This window comes from Dermacentor silvarum, chromosome 3 (genome assembly GCF_013339745.2).
Source record: "Dermacentor silvarum isolate Dsil-2018 chromosome 3, BIME_Dsil_1.4, whole genome shotgun sequence".
In the NCBI taxonomy this organism is placed as follows: Eukaryota; Metazoa; Arthropoda; class Arachnida; order Ixodida; family Ixodidae; genus Dermacentor; species Dermacentor silvarum.
The window spans coordinates 54741357-54758856 of NC_051156.1; the positions used below are offsets into that span (position 1 = coordinate 54741357).

General features: G+C 47.7%; 2 protein-coding genes across 2 annotated transcripts in view; both read right to left on the reverse strand.

The window, feature by feature from the left end:
• LOC119445441 (probable GDP-L-fucose synthase) overlaps positions 1 to 6049 on the reverse strand; it is a 10670-nt gene extending 4621 nt beyond the window's left edge. Inside the window, 4 exon segments of the mRNA XM_049664560.1 lie at positions 334 to 461; positions 3310 to 3424; positions 5352 to 5502; positions 5860 to 6049. Of these exon segments, the coding sequence (XP_049520517.1) occupies positions 334 to 461; positions 3310 to 3424; positions 5352 to 5491 (383 nt within the window). The 5' untranslated portion in view covers positions 5492 to 5502; positions 5860 to 6049.
• A 2208-nt stretch (positions 6050 to 8257) lies between these two features.
• LOC119444355 (uncharacterized) overlaps positions 8258 to 17500 on the reverse strand; it is a 12660-nt gene continuing 3417 nt past the window's right edge. The window contains exons 2-4 of the mRNA XM_049664561.1: positions 12301 to 12439; positions 11182 to 11276; positions 8258 to 9320 (exon numbers count right to left, since the gene is read on the reverse strand). Coding sequence (XP_049520518.1) covers positions 9155 to 9320; positions 11182 to 11276; positions 12301 to 12439 — 400 coding nt within the window. The 3' untranslated portion in view covers positions 8258 to 9154. The remainder of the gene's footprint in view (positions 9321 to 11181; positions 11277 to 12300; positions 12440 to 17500) is intronic.

Sequence of the window (17500 nt, forward strand, 5' to 3'; positions counted from 1 at the left end):
ACTGCACGTACAACTTCGTGATTAGCGAGTTCGCTATACCTCGATATAAACGAACCCCGATTTAAGAAATTCGCGATACAACAAATTATTTTTCCTTTCCCCATCTTAGTGTCCTTGAATCAACGAAACTCGAATTACCGAAATTCGCGATATAACGAAGTTCTTCGCTGTGAGTGCAACTTCGTTTTATCGAGGTTTGACTTGTACTCTTTGTGCCTTCCGGGCCCTCGTTTGCTGTCACGCTAAACTGACTCGTTCCAAGAGGAACAACCAACGAGCTCACACGCCACTCTCATGGCCCTAGCTCAACTGCACTGCACCCAAGTGACTTACCATAGTCTCGTCATGGGGTACGTTGTTTTGTCCGGGAATATGCAGGTGGAAAGACATGAGACAACTTTCTGAACGCCCGTTTCGAAGCTTGTGTGCAGGACATTGTCGTTTTATCAGGATGTTGTTCTCTGCAGGAACACGAGATAAGACACACAAACTTCTTTTTCAACATTTTCAACACTTCTAACCATATCTCACACATTGTACGACAAGGACCACTGTTAAGGGGGAAGTGGGTTCTAGAAAAAAAAAAATGTTTACTCTTCAAGATGTGGTGCTGAAAAGTTGTACATATATGTAGTGCATTTTTGGTTATCTCCTCTGGTTCTAACTTCATGGAGCTTCTTTGAACAATTTTTTGCATAGGTTTGCAAAATATTTGTTCTTTAGATTTCGCTGAACAGGGTATCAATGGCTTCTGTGCGATTCAAGTAATGCCATAAGACCAACCTTATTGCTCTGCCTTATCTAGAACACGAGTTGCGAGACTTCAAAGTTGAGCACCAGAAAAGCACTCCTTTGAGTTTCAACTTCAAAACCTTGCAACTCATGTTCTAGGTAAGGCAGAGCAATAAGGTTGGTCTTACGGCATTCCTTGAATCATACAGAAGCCATTGATACCCTATTTTGCGAAATCTAAGCATAAGATATTTTGCAAATCTGTGCAGAAAATATTAAAAGGGCACTGGCATAAAATTGGAACTAAAGGAGATAAACAAAAATGGACCTCATATTTGAAAAAAAAAAAAAACTAAGAATTACATATAAGTACAAGTTTCCAGTGCCATACCTCAAGAATAAAGATTTTAAAATTTTCGGTCAAAGGCCCACATCTCCCCTTAACGGGAACAAACAAAAAGAATTTTAGCCAAGGTAAAGATACTTCTTCACTGTCACAAGAAAAGGGGGCTAATATGACATGTGATTCGGACATCTTTTCATAAAGAATGCCTGCAAGGTATTGTTTGAAACATGAACTCTTATCAGTGCTGAAATGCAGTTCAGGTGTTCTTTTAGGAAAGAAACACATACCGTACAGTCATCCGCAGCAATGGAAAACATCTGGTCAGCATTCAGGCCAATGCAACTTCAGCATTTTTTTTTACACTTTACAGCTACAAAGACCAACGTGTTAGGCAGGTACCTGTGTTAGGAATATGTTGGGCAACATGTGTGTGGGACAGTTTGGCCACACATGCTTTAAAGAGTTCACACATGGAGGCCACATTCCACAAAACTCACTGAAGAAATGAAAAAATCTTAATTTGTTCTGCTGTGAGGTGCCGATTATGAAGATGCAAGAAAGGTAGTGGAACTAATGGTTCACTTAGCTGGTCGCTTTTGAGCATTCTGTTGGCATAATTTACATTCAGCTGGTCAAAATCGAGTACTCCGACCACATTTGCTCCGTTCACTCGGAACGCTCGTAGGTGTTGTCATGTAGGAGCTGGAAGCATGACCAAGATCTGAAATTCCAGTCATGTGGGTCCTCTGATTGCTCCAGGAGAAACTGAATGAAAGAGTAGGAACTCTCTGAATGTGCCATATATTGTTAATAGACAGATTTGGCGCTTAGAGGGGATACAGGTGTTCTTTCTTATTGAATTCTAATGGCATGTGTAACAGTGTGGCGCCTTCTTTGCTTGCTTGTCTGCAATATTGACAAGGACTTCTTTGCTGACTTTACACTATACTGGTATATGTGGGATCCAACTATCTCGTAACCACTTCCAGAAAAAAAATAAAAAAAAGAAATGGTCGGTTAGGTGTGTCAAATGAATACATGTAGCAATAGTCAGCGACTAAGGAGGAGTATCAGGAGTGTCAAAAGTTTGCTGGTGATAACGATTCTCCCTAATGCAAAATTTGAGCAAAGCTCTATATGTGTTTTCATTTCGCTTTCCATTGGCTGGCGCAAACAATCTTGTCTCCTGTGGCATGTTGCAAACGAAGCGAAAACTGGCGCGACTGCCTCGCTAATCTGGAGATAGCGAGAGGCAGCCCGCGGATGATGTGCAGGCGTGATTTACAGCAGCCGCCGCAGACAGACCTCCCAGACGACGCGCGCTACTCTGATGCCATCTCGTAGCCCACTTCGCCACTCTACGCTTTTCTTCTCACGCATACATCATACCCTCCTCCTCTGCTTTCCACCTCATGGTTCCACGGTACCCTGCTTCGCTGCTTTCCTCCTCGCGTTTTTCATCCCCCGCTGCGCTTCGCATTCACTCTTTCATCCTTCGCTGAATTTTAAGGCACTGAGTTGTGCTCCCTAAAGGGCTGCAGAAAAAAGCGCCTTTTCCTCTTCATAATTACTCTCTCTCATCCTTTGCTGTGCTCGGTTACGCCGATGCAGGAATGGGCTTCTAAAAGCTGTGCTCTAAAAGGAGTATAATGAGCCGTAAACGGTCAAGTTAATAAAGTGCACAATATTTTACTGCCAGCGTCATCTAACACGTATGCTTAACTTACATAAGCCCGTGGGGGTATCGCAGATGTTCCCATATGCCCCAAGCTTTTGCCGAACGTGTTCAATTTGCGTGCTTTTGAAGAAGCGGTCTTCTTTGCTGAGTTCGCATGGGCTTGGCATATCTGCGATCTTGCTATCTTGTAACCACTTCAAAAAAAAAAATTGAAGTGTCAATCAAGTCTAAACGCTAAAGAAACAAGAGCGATGTAATTGCGCGTGAAATATGGTATGAATGAATATGAAAAAAAAAGACAGAAAGACAGAATACAGAGCTATAAACAACATTTAGTCATCAAATCACTACACCACTGTCTTCTGGTCTTCTGAAGCATTGAGACTTGGTTGAAAATTTCTTTGCCTTATCCTGTGTTCCTCCTTCCAATGACATTAAAATTATTGGTGGAACCCCCAACGACTGCGTCTTGTTATAGCGAACTATGCCATACATGCAAATGTGTGAAAGTGATCATAACAGTTCAAAAAGATTGAAAAAGCAAGTCACTGACCAAGAAGTCAAGGTTGTACTTCATATTCCGGAAGAGACCGCCAACCATGGCTGCTAAATGAATGACATGTGTGGGCTTGTGCTTGGCAAAAAGGGCCTCTGTTGCCTGCTTGTTCCTTTAAAGGAAAAGATAAGGAACAATAAGTGGAATGTTTTCTCTGCACAGCCAATCAGGTGTAATCCCTAAATGAAGCATCTTTTCACAGAATGTAATAGCTTTTAAGAACACTGCCCCTAGCTAGGTAAAAGAAAGGTCCATAATTCACAAATCAATGCAGCACTCCAAAGCTTCTTGGGTAATGCGCATAATGTAACCCAATTATAAGTCCACCTCCCCACGGTTCTTAATATGTTGTGTCCATGTTTATAAACAAACAGGCATAGTAAATACAAAAAGGTACAGACAACCACTTTGACATTTTTCTTGTACCTTCACCACTTCAAACGATCCGAGTGGCACTGGCTAACATTCCCCAGATTAGGCCTCGTACACATAAAAATTCTCAAGAATGTGGATCTGGGAACAGCCGACGGCCGTAGCACAATTTGTAGTGCAAAGCATGCGTAATGCGGAGGTTGTGGGTTCGGCTACCATTGGTGGTGAACAGACGCGTAGTCAGGATTTTTTTTTTCTAGGGGGGAGGACTAAGGTTGTATACGCTCACACGGTGGTGTCCAAGAACCTTTCAGGTCTCTCTCATGATTTTGGCATTAATTATTATGGTTATGTAATGCCGGGTGTAGTTGTAAACTGGCCAAAATCATGATCCCTAGGCAACGTGCCAGGCATAAACGGCCGGAAAAATTTCGGGAAAGGGGGGGGGGGGGGGTTCTGAAGCCCGGTCAGCACACCCCTGTGCTCACCCCTGGGGTATGGAGTTTTTTTTGCCCAATTTCATTTCCCTTTAGCTTACCATTTCTGAACTTCAATTAAAACTGCTATTAACTTCCTCTATGCTTCCCTTGGCTTCATATGGTGGTTGTGACTATAGTAGGATACAACTTAAAAAAACAGCAGTTGGCAACAAAGGCACAGGGACCCCGCAGGGTTGTGTTACTACCGCCAGCCAATCACATAAGCAAACCAAATCGCCGGCATGCGACCTTTTCAAAATGGCGTCGTACTTGATACGACTGTACTTGTCGTAAGTGAAAACGTATAAAATTAAGCGCTTATAATTTTATTTCCGTGGTTACCACCTTATTTAGGTAACGGGGAAAGTTTGAAGAACGAACTATTTGAGCTGCGCGGAGGAACAGTGGCTGGCGGTTATGGGGGTGTGGGCGGAGTTTCACTGCAGACATAAGTTGTATCCGACTTTAACAAGAAGTGGGCCCATCGGTTCCCCTTAATTGTTCTTGTTTCATCTTTGTAAAGTAACATTTGAAAACGTACCTTACTGATCAAGCATGTGGCTAAAATTCACGCCAGTGAAGTTTTTTTTTTTTTTCGACGGCAGCGCCACATCGTCTTTGTGACGTCACGCCCTGCATTCTGCCTATTGGTAGTTACTGCGACGTCACGCCACAGAAGCGGCTATGCCGTAGTGGGGGCTGTAATATTAGAACGATCCAAGATGTTTCACTGGGCCTCTTCGATTATCCGTTCCTGACAGTCCCGGACTGCCCGAGACGGTGCTTTCAGCCAATGAGCGTTGCGTGTGCAGTCTTTCCGACAGTCCGGGACTGTCAGAGACGGATAATCGAAGAGGCCCACTGTTCGGGTGCCACAACATGCCACATACGGGCACAGAAAGGCCTTGTGTTATTGACACATACTAGTCTATAACTGGAAAACTTATCAGGTCAAATAGAACGCGAGACTCGCGCACTAGTGCAAAGCTGATAAGAAATATGCCGGGGCTGCCAGATAAGTCCCGTTTCTAGTGCAGAGTGCTAGATCGATTAAAATGAAGGCCGAAACTAGCAGCACGATCAAGGCGACTTGTTTGCGCCTCACCCAGAAAGTTTTCTAGATAACCACCCGCTCGCTTGAACAAACAGCGCTTGCGTTTGCATACGTCAGATAAGACATCAACTCACGTGAGATCGGCGTCTTTCGAAGACACAAACACCCAGCGCTCTCCGCTCTTTTTTTCTTCGTTGACAACGGTCTCGATGGCCTTTCCAACGAGCCCCGTTCCGCCGGTCACTAGGATCACTTTCTCTTCGGTCGACGCCATCTGAACTCGCTCTGCAAAATCGCAAGTTCAATTGAATTAAAGTCAAGTAGAACGGTCAAGAGTCGAAGACGTGCAGCCACCTCGCCAGCACACTAGCTCCGACAAATAAAACAACCTACGCGCTTCCACGTTGCTGCAAACGTGGCTAAACAAGCACCCGAACGCGACGTGAAAGCGACCTCGTTTCAAAACGTTCGAGAGTCAAGGGCGAGCTTAAGGCCCATATTCTGCATCTGTATTTAACCGCGCAAGCCAATGCTTTGTGAGGCAGCGGCCTGCTTAGTCGTCAACGCCTACTAACACACGAATGCGAAGCAAAACTCGCACCGCTGCTATGTTGTTCTAGAGATGATCACTGCAATGCGTACCTTGGCGACTCCGCCAACAAATGAAGGGTTGCCGCTGATCTCCGTGAATGTAGACGTGGCGTCAGCACAAAAGACTGCAACACAGTAGGAAGATATTTCAGCTATCAACAACAGCCGGCGACCAAATGAATCAAATGCTGACTGCTAACCATCTCCACGTGACAGCGTGACAGCTGCACTTGGAGCTCTGCATCTAGACAGCAAAGTAGAGCAAACCTAAACGAAGCGGATTGTTATGGTGCGCCCTCTGTACACTGAAAAATCTGTAAGTTGTTCTTACGGGTGTGTTTCCTAGCAACAGAATAAACAAAACACTTGGGAAATATGCCTTTGATTTCACCGATTGCTCACCGCAATTTTCAAAACACGGGAACAAGAAACCGTCTGTTCACAGATGCAAGAGTGCCTGCGTTTTTAATATATGTACCTTTTTTTTTTTTTTTTCAATTAATAAGCATTTCTCTCTCAATCTCTCTCTCTCTTGGGCCTTGTCATTGGCCTGCATGGTACATTCCACTATCGTAAAGGTTCCGAAATGTTTTATGGCCGACAGTTTTTGTATACTTCGGAAGCACATTCATTTGCACACATAAATCCACAGATAAGGAAGTAGGATATATGATAAAGCACGGAATCGTGTAGTCCCACATCCCGGGAGCCATCTTGACAAGCAGATCGAGGCTCTAGATGCCTTAAATGATTCGGGCCCCCGTAGCCAATAATACACAGAAAGAAAGTCTATACTGCAGGAACAAGGGCCGACTTAGCGACTGCGTCAGTCAATTCAATCCTGTGCCTGCACAATACAGCAGGCTTTGCTATTCATTCTACCTAGTCCCCTGCCACAATCGATTCATTACCCCTTGGAAACCATTGTTACCTTTGCTCACCACCAGCTTTCTATGCATCACATACGAGATGCACAGCTTATCTTATCTCAACCAGAATGTCAGCTACCCTGCATTGTGCTTTAAATCCAACTCCTGTTTTCCTTGCTCTTCGGCCCCTCATTTTCTGTACCGTGGTTTTAGTCTAGCATCACTCCAAGCTGCATTGCCATTTCATTTTGACTGCAGCTCAGCTTTTCAGACAGCAGTCCTTGCTCAGACTTTTTGCCCCTCGTAACATTTGTCACGCTCGTAACAATCTGGAAGTTCGGGCTAGTTGGTCTCTGTACATTATGTAGTTATGCAACTTAACATAACAAAACAATGCTGGGGCTATGAGAGAAGCTGTAATTTGGCTAGTCAAGGTCTTCACACCAATCCTAACCAGGACCTTGCGTGTTTTCATTTACTGGCCCTGACCGCCTGGGGTTCCTTAAACGTCCAATAAAGTGAAACGTTAAACAAGCTTACACATATAAAATATGCATTCTACCTAAAATATTAATGCAATTAGCATTCCTCAGATACTTCACGTACTTTCCGATATGTTTCTATGCTTCTACCCGTTTTCCTGCCCAGTTGGATCACTGGGTAGTCTATGGTCTAATGGGTACAGCATCAGGCTGGTGTGCAAAGGGAACCATGTTCCATACTGACCGTTAGACCAACTTGGGTTGTCTCTTTGGTTCCTTCAAAATGTAATGCAGTCCTTTTAAAGATATTGCTTCCTTTGTCGCTCCTGTGGAGTTTTTGTGGTCATTTCGTGAACCAAATAGCAGCGAAGGAGGGTAGAGTGATGGGATAAGGAGAGGGTGATGGCACCACGGAGCTGAGAAGGGGGCTTGCTTATCACGCAACATTACGAGGAGGAAAGGCAGCTAGAGAAATTTCATTGCAGGTTGTTCATTCACGCCACCTATATCCCCAAGAGGCTCCTCCACATATGCCACAATGCCATAAAGCCAGCTGGGCTTGCACCAGCGCCGCTTGGCTGAAATGGCATTTCTCCAGCTGCCTGCGCACCAATTCAGCATAGCATGTGCAACCATGCATGCTATCCCCAAACTTGACAATGATCTTTGATGGTTTCAGTACAATTTTTCCCTGGCAAACAGTTGGCTCCAATTGGGTAAATGCTGTCAATATCCACGACGTCATATAGCACCAAACTTCCTCTCACAGCAAGAGTGGCTTGTTTAGTATTGTAGATGCGTAATTTCTGTATCTTTACACATTTTTCTCTCTACATCATTTCTGTTTACATATTATCGTATTCGTTTCCTTAATGCCCCTTTAATGTGCACCCAAAGCATGGTGCACTAGCACTATTGAATTCTGCCTCCATGTGAATGCAGTCGCCACGGCTGCGAATCGATCCCACAACCTCGTTACTCGGCAGGAGAATGCCGCAGCCTCGAATCCACCATGACGAGTTGGTCTCTGTACACAAGGATGTTGTGCCACATGTATGTGCCACTCCCCAAATGGTCACAGTAGTCAAGAAGCTGCAGCACAAGTATAAAAAAATCAATTTTATTAGCAAACATTTTATGTTCAACTTAAGTTACTACGTCACACCTTGACGGACAACGTGGAAGGAAAGGGCCGCCTATGTACAACACAACCTCGAGGGATGCTTCAGTGGCAGACGCAGACGTGCATCTTCTGGGACATCACGACGTGACAACGATGACGTGGGTGACACAAATGAATGAACACTCTTGGAAGGGCGATGTGAAAGGGAGATAGGGAAAATGGGGGCCGGGTACAGTGAGGGTATGCTTTATGCGGAGCGTATGGCATGCTCTGTAGGTGCATCTGAAGGCTTCGCACAGTTTCGGCGCAGAGTCCCATTTGTAAGACAGGGCTGGTGAAATGCTGATGCTTATGAACAATCCAGGCTTTGTCGCCAAGCACTTGTATTTGCCTTGCTGCTAAGCAAGTGACCACTCTAGTGCTGCACCAGGGTCGCACTGGTGTCACTCTAAGCTTCATTCGTGTCACTCTGAGCTTCTGACAGGATTTTCACAAATTGGCGCAAATTATACGCCAAAAGCATTGGATGCTCCCTCGCAAGCTGTTCCAGTTTTCTGTGTGCCTTGGCTTGGCTTGCTTTTTGTCTCCATCCTTGGATTGGCAATGAAAGCACAAACACCCAGACCTCGATTTCTAGGTAATGAACAAGTAGGTTGCTCCACACCCCACTGTGAAAAATGCGAACATGTACTTCATCACTCCACTTATCATTCTAGTCAATCTTATCAGCTGGTGACTCGAGCGTCGAAAGCCACACGAAGCACTTCAGTCATCTCAAGCCTTGTGAATGAGGTTGGTTGCATATCACATCCGCTCTTTTTTTTTTTTATGTGTGTGTGTGTGTGTGTGTATATTGCAGTTCTGTAAAGTCCTCAAGAATCATAGTCGTCGTCTGGCTTCGCTGCTGCTGAACTGGCCATGATGTTTGCTGCTGAGCTGGCCATGATGTTCGCCGCTGAACTGGCCATGATGTTTGCTGCTGCACTGGCCATGAAGTTTGCTGGAAACTGGGGTAGGTGTTGGATGGCAGGTGGAAATCTGCAAAGAATATCGCAGAGCGAGCGGTGAGGCACAAAAAGAAGTGTAGTGAAGGAGTGCATTGATAACGTAAATCATTTTTGGAGTGCATCAATCCAAAATGTCCCACTGTCTCAGCTTTCATCACTTAATCGTTTGATACAATTACAGTACGATGAAAGTTAGAGTAAGACGTCAAGGTTAAATGTGAATTCATACTGCTCTTAATGGCTGCACAGTGCAAAACACAAATGATGCGGTGAGGCAAGGACTTGATGGTAACGAAGTTGCATTTGAAATGAAAAAGCCTTCGTTATATTTGTTCTAAGCAATTACTTGTTACATGATTATAATATTTTATATTCACTTCATTATATCTGACAATTTGTAACACCCACGCTCATTATATTGAGTTTTCACTGTATAAGTGCACCCCACTGATTGTGCTGATGGACACAGAATAGTACTTTAGGAAGTATGAAATCTTGATTGTTTGTCTGCTTTTATGTCACCTTTTTTTTCCCTGCCTGTAAGCAAGCACAAATCTATTGCTAGTTTTATGCGAGGCAGTATGTTTGTTACACAGACAGGAGCTACAAAAAGATGCCTTTTTGTAGCTCCTGTCTGTTGTACCATGCTACCATGAAGGATTCGACAACCATGCATTTTACACCACAATGACATACCGTAAACAACTATTTATTTGCAGCCTGAAACTTCATATTTATTTGCAGCCTGAAACTTCAGAGACCTGATTCTGCACTGAAACTTCAGGATATTTCACAAACGTGAACTTTTGTGAGCTGGATGTGCTGTTTGATAAACTGTCCTTGCTATTTTTTTTTAACATTATGTAACGAAACAGCGCATTGGGTTAGCTACATATGAACACATGTGCTTATGCTGCAAAAATTAAACAGACGACACAAATTAAAATGATGTACACACAGTAAGTACAGCCCAACAGCTGTCGACGCAGTACAAATGGGCCAGAAAATAACAGAAGAAAAACAACGGAGCAAGAGCTTTGACGTCCGTGCAATCTGCAGAGCATTTTCAGCGTCTATTCAGCCATAGTTAAGTCAAGATAAACGTGACTCCAGCATGCATCTACTTAACGTTATCTTCTCATGACTTGATTCATCTTTTCTTTTTGCTTAAGCACCAAAGGACTACTGACGAAAGCTTTGTGATCACGCTGCATGCTTTTATAACTTCTTGCTTCTTTATATCGTGCAATTGCGCCAAATCCTTATACATTTGAAGTCAAGATAAACGTGATTGCAGCATGCATCTACGTAACGTTATCTTCTCATGACTTGATTCATATTTTCTTTTTGCTTTAGCACCAAAGGTCTACTGACGAAAGCTTTGTGATCACGCTGCATGCTTTTATAACTTCTTGCTTCTTTATATCGTGCAATTGTGCCAAATCCTTATACATTTGAAGTGAGGTCATTTCTTCCTTCTGTGTTTCTATTTCTGCCCCTGCTGCCCCATTGGGAACATGCTGACAATAGAACGTGTTATTTCTACTTCTTGTCTGTACACTGTTCTAGTCTATCTCGTGTGTAACTTCTGCACCAGACACCTGTACGGCACTGACACACCAACTAGTCACCAAGCTTCTAGAGTAGGTTCGGTAGTTTTAATTTTTCTCACTTTGTTTCTGGCACATCAGAGTAGGTTGCCAAGCGGACAATTGTTCTGTGCAGACTAAACTGCCTCTGATGCCAGAAAAGTGGCATGTGAAGCTTGTGTCTCCTGCAGAAGCGGTGGAGACGTAAGCTGCATCTTCTGCGGGAATGGTGCAGACATGCGCAGCTGCGTCACCTCGCGCCTTCTGCTTGATTCCACGAAACACTCATGAGATGATACTCACGTTGGGGGGTGGCCGTAAGGAGCACTCCGAACGCCCTGATAGACTGGCGGACACAGAGCCTCGGCTGTGTTTTCACTGCTCCCGTCGTCTGTCTCCTGCACGAGTAGCATTTGAGGTTAGTAAAAGCTGCCGCCTTCGATGTGCTGGGCAAACAAACAAGACATCCCTCAAAAAGGACCTATGTAGCATTACCAGGGTGGGATTGACCAAAGTCATTTGGTCAGTCCCAATTTTGGGAGCAGGTAAAAAGTCACCAATTTCTGGAGCAGGTAAAAATGCGTTTTGGAGCAGTTTGGAGCAGACAAAATAGCATTTTGGAGCAGACTAAATTTCAATTTGAAGCAGTTTGGAGCATGCCAATCTGAATTTTGGTGGAATAATGGAATATGGCAGCACACTTGGAAACCATGACCCAACACAGAATAAACCAATCTGAAGCTCGTAGTAGAAGCGTAACTTGTAGCTATAGCGTATTAGAATATGGAAGTTTTCTTGTAAAGCCGGAAACATCGGTTGCACAACGATCAAACTATATATTTCGGCGCCTACGCTTATGACGATAGCAGAAAATGTTCTTAAATTATCCGGTCCAATCGACGCTGTAACATAATTTCTGTGTCACCATATGTCACCGCAGACCAAGAGAACCGCAATCAACCCTGGGCTGGTATAATGTAAAATTATTCCAATCTGTTTTTGTTGCGATAGCAATTATATAGACACTCCAGGCGCATTTCTGGCGTCACTGTGATGTTCCACAGAAAGTCCAGGGGCACATATCATCTAATCTGTCTTCGTGTTTGTGCGACAGGTCTCTATCAGGGTTTTCTGAACATGCCAACAGAGCACCGCAAGGTTCCGATTTCTTGCAACGCTCGTAGCCTCACGTGAGCTGGCGCTTCTAAATGAAGTCAAAAACAAAAACACTCGCTCGTGGTGGTGTTCGGCAACGAGCATTGCACGAAATCGGAGGCTTGCAACACTCTGCTGGAACGCTCACGAAGCATCACTAGGCCGAGCGATCACTGCTTGAGCACTTTCTGTGAGCCAGTGAAATAATGACTCGGCCAAAATCTCGGCAGAGAGACTAAAGAAAGGCGGAGTGGGCGCAACACTAACCTCTTCCAAGTAGTCGTCCTCCTCGTCTTCGGCACTGTCCGTCTCCTCCGCAGTGGAGTGACTGGGTCCCGGCACATCGCTGCTTCCATTCTTGGCCCGCAGCTTTCGGACACTGAGCAAAATAGTGACCAGACATTGGCTGTCAGGTAAACACTACATATGGGACTTGATTCACGAAAATCTGAAGACTCACAAAAGACACGAAAATCTGGTGATGGTAACAGACAAGCGTATTTTGCATTTTAAATTTTTTAGTGCACAAAAATTGAGGTTTGTGCTACAACTGAGGGCGCATTAGAACCGAGTAAATATTGTCACGTAGTAGTGACGGTAGAGAAAACAGTCGCAAAACTGTGTATGACGAAACTGGTTGTTTATTGGGCGAACCTGTGCCCACAAAAGCAAGCTACACTCAAAGCACAACGATAGCGGCGAACACAGTCGGCGATCGTCGAAAATCTGATCAGCGGCAAAACGCGTCGGCTTTTATACCTGAGTCATCGAAGGTTCCAGAATAATCCCTGGTACGCGCGTGTCTTCCAGAAAGTTCTAGACAATTCGCGTCGCTCACACAATCAGACAACACAAACGTCGGTGAAAACAGGCAACGAAAAGAAGCATCGACAACGCTCCAGGAACCTCCGACTACAGGCGCGTCCTGCGCCGAGCGATAACGTTTAACATTTGTTAGCCGGTGGGAAGCCGCCATCGGCGAAAGATAAACATGTATACGTGTCAATACCCTCCCCTTAAAAAGCATCGTCCCGATGCTACAAACAAACGCGAAAGCGAAAACAAAACGACGCGTATTAAAGAAAGAAAATAACAAAGTAACAAAGTACCTATAAGCTCGTCAGCGGGCGTAGAAAGGCTTAAGACGCACCACGTGGATGACTTCAGGTCGTGCCCGGCGCCGCTGTGATTGCGAAATGCCGTCTGGCACGACCTCATAGTCCAGTGCGCCAATACGTCGGATTATCTTATATGGTCCGAAATAGCGACGCAACAGTTTCTCGCTAAGTCCTCGTCGGCGTATCGGAGTCCAGACCCAAACACGGTCGCCGGGCTGGTACTCGACGTAGCGTCGTCGTAGATTGTAGTGTCGGCTGTCGGTCCTCTGCTGGTTCTTGATGCGCAGGCGGGCGAGCTGTCGACCTTCTTCGGCACGCTGCAAATAAGTGGCAACGTCGAGATTTTCTTCGTCAGCGACGTCTGGTAGCATGGCGTCAAGCGTCGTTGCCGGGTTCCTTCCGTAGACCAGGTTGAACGGCGCCATGTGCGTCGTTTCTTGCACGGCCGTGTTGTATGCGAAGGTCACGTACGGAAGGATGGCATCCCACGTCTTGTGTTCGACGTCGACGTACATTGCCAGCATGTCGGCGATGGTCTTATTTAGGCGCTCGGTGAGGCCATTCGTCTGCGGGTGGTAGGCGGTGGTGCGGCGATGGCTTGTATGGCTGTACCGCAGGATGGCTTGAGTTAGTTCTGCCGTAAAGGCCGTGCCTCTGTCGGTGATGAGGACTTCTGGGGCACCAGTGACGCAGGAGGATGTTCTCAACGAAGAATCGGGCTACCTCGGCGGCACTGCCTTTGGGCAAGGCTTTTGTTTCGGCGTAGCGGGTGAGGTAGTCCGTAGCGACGACGATCCATTTATTCCCGGACGTCGACGTCGGAAAAGGCCCCAGTAAGTCCATCCCGATCTGCTGGAACGGTCGGCGAGGTGGCTCGATTGGCTGTAGAAGTCCGGCTGGCCTTGTCGGCGGTGTTTTGCGTCGCTGACAGTCTCGGCATGTCCTTACGTAATGGGCGACGTCGGCAGAGAGGCGAGGCCAGTAGTATTTTTCTTGTATCCTCGCGAGAGTGCGTGAAAAACCGAGATGTCCAGCCGTTGGGTCGTCATGGAGAGCTTGCAGAACCTCTGGACGCAATGCTGAGGGTACCACGAGGAGGTAGTTGGCTCGGAGAGGCGAGAAGTTCTTCTTTAGGAGAATGTCGTTTTGCAAGAAAAACGACGCCAATCCTCGCCTGAACACCTTCGGCACAATGACGGTCTTGCCTTCCAGGTAGTCTACAAGGCTCCTTAGTTCCGGGTCGGCTCGCTGTTGTTCGGCGAATTCGTCGGCACTGATTGGTCCCAAGAAAGTATCGTCATCCTGGTCGTCCTGTGGCGGCGGTTCGACGGGGGCGCGAGACAAGCAGTCGGCGTCGGAGTGCTTTCGCCCGGACTTGTAAACGACGGTGATGTCGAATTCTTGAAGTCTCAGACTCCATCGTGCGAGGCGACCTGAAGGATCCTTCAAGTTAGCTAGCCAACACAAGGCGTGGTGGTCGCTCACAACTTTAAAGGGCCTGCCATAGAGGTAGGGGCGAAACTTTGATGTAGCCCAGATGATGGCGAGGCACTCCTTTTCTGTTGTGGAATAATTTGCTTCCGCCTTCGATAGCGACCGGCTAGCGTAACTTACAACCCTTTCTAGTCCATCAGTCCTCTGCACAAGCACGGCGCCGAGTCCTACGCTGCTTGCGTCGGTGTGGACTTCGGTATCGGCGTTTTCGTCGAAATGCGCAAGTATTGGCGGCGATTGCAGGCGTCGCTTCAGTTCTTCAAATGCTTCGAGTTGCGGCGTCTCCCACTTGAACTCGACGTCAGCCTTCGTGAGATACGTCAGTGGCTCTGCGATCCGTGAAAAATCCTTGACGAAGCGCCTGTAATAGGCGCACAGTCCAAGAAATCTACGCACTGCCTTCTTGTCAGCGGGCAGAGGAAAGTTGGAGATGGCCGCAGTTTTCTGAGGGTCGGGGCGCACTCCAGACTTGTTGATGACGTGGCCCAAAAACAAGAGCTCCTCATATGCGAAGCGGCACTTTTCTGGCTTTAACGTGAGTCCGGAGGTTTTGATTGCTTGAAGAACTGTTTCAAGGCGCCGGAGGTGTTCCTCGAAGCTTGAGGCAAACACAACGACGTCGTCCAAATAGACGAGGCAAGTCTGCCACTTCAAGCCTGCCAGTACTGTATCCATGACGCGTTGGAAAGTCGCAGGTGCCGAGCAAAGACCAAACGGCATGACCTTGAACTCGAACAGTCCGTCTGGTGTTATAAAGGCCGTCTTCTCCCGGTCCCTCTCGTCGACTTCGATTTGCCAGTAGCCGGTTTTGAGGTCCATCGACGAAAAATACTTTGCGTTGTATAGTCGATCCAAGGCGTCGTCAATCCGTGGGAGGGGGTATACGTCCTTCTTCGTGATCTTGTTGAGGCGACGATAATCGACGCAGAAACGTAGGGTTCCATCCTTCTTCTTCACTAACACCACGGGGGACGCCCACGGACTCTTGGACGGCTGGATGATGTCGTCGCGTAGCATTTCGTCGACTTGGTGCCTTATGGCTTCACGTTCGCGCGCCGAAACTCGGTACGGGCTCTGACGCAGTGGGCGGACATTTTCGTCGGTGATGATGCGGTGCTTGGCGACAGGGGTTTGTCGAACTTTTGACGACGACGAGAAGCAGTCCTTGTATTGCAGGAGCAGAGCTTTAGTTGTTCTTTCTTGTGCCTGGGAAGGTTCTGATTGACGTCGAAAGTTGGCTCAGGTATTATAGTCGTCGTTGCAGGTGCACTGGAATCCGTGAAGGCGAAGGCACTGCTGGCTTGTACTATTTCGTCGATGTAGGCGACCGTGGTGCCTTTGTTAATGTGCTTGTATTCAGGGCTGAAGTTCGTGAGCATCACCCTTGCTTTCCCTGAACGTAGCTTAGCTATGCCTCTTGCGACGCAAATTTCACGGTCGAGCAGTAGGTGATGATCGCCCTCGATGATGCCCTCCATGTCTGCAGGCACTTCGGTACCGACGGAAATCATTACGCTGGAGCGAGGCGGAACGGTGACTTGTTCTTCAAGCACATTCAAGGCATGGTAACTTATGCTTGTATCCGGTGGTAGCGCGTTGTGCGTTGAAAGCGTTATCGACTTGGATCTTAAGTCGATGACTGCACCGTATTGGTTTAGAAAGTCCATGCCTAGGATGACATCCCTGGAGCAGTGCTGCAGGATTACGAAGCTCGCCGGGTAAGTGCGGTTGTTTACCGTGACTCGGGCTGTGCAGATTCCAGCCGGCGTTATTAGGTGGCCTCCCGCTGTCCGGATATCGGGTCCTTGCCAGGCAGTCTTCACCTTCTTTAACTTGGCGGCGAACGCGCCACTGAAGACGGAATAGTCGGCGCCAGTGTCGACGAGAGCGGTGACGTTATGACCATCGATGAGCACGTCTAAGTCGGTAGACCGTCGTCTAGCATTACGGTTAAGTCGTGGCGTCGGATCACGGCTGCGTCGGCTTGCTCCGCTGCTGCTACGTCGCGTCGGCCGGTCTTCTTGCGGCGGCGAAGTGCTGTCAAGGCTGTTGCTAGGCGGCGTGCTGATATCTCGTCGTGATGATTCGCGAATCGTCGTCGTCGTCGGCGGCGGCGGAGGATCTTCGGCATTGCGTCGTACAGCAACCGCACCTCCATCGGTTGCTGCCTTTAGTTTCCCGGGTAAGGGCTCGGAGATCGGCCCCGGGTGGGACCGGTATACTGACGGCGATGCGGCGAGATGTAGCGGCCCTGGTGACGGCGAGCGTGAGGGTCGTCGTGGTTGCCACTGGGCTCCGGCGAGGTAGTCGGCGATGTCACGTGGTCGCTCGCCAAGCTGTGGACGCGGCGCGTTGACGGCGAACCCTCGTAGGCCCATCTCGCGGTATGGGCATCGGCGGTAGACATGGCCGGCTTCCCCGCAGTGATAGCAGAGCGGGCGGTGGTCGGGGGCGCGCCAAATGTCCGTCTTCCTCTGGTAGCTGCGCTGGGCGACGGGCGGGCGTGCTGGCGGCGGCGGCGGTGGACGACGGAACTGCGGCGTTACGGGGCCCTGGCGCGAGCGCGGAGGGGGGCCTTGACGACGGGCGACGGCGGCGTAGGTCAGCGCTTCCGGCTGGGGTTGCGGCGATTGTGGCTGCACATCGGGAACTCCAAGTGAGCGCTGAACTTCGTCTTTGAATACGTCGGCGATAGATGCCACGTGAGGCTGCGACCTGGAAAGAGCTTATGCAGCTCCTCGCGAACGACCGCTCTGATGGTCTCGCGCAGGTCGTCGGCGCCTAGCGCTTGAGCGTCGGCGTAGTTGGTCAGGGCACGGCGGTTGTATTGCCTGACGCGCATTTCAAGCGTCTTC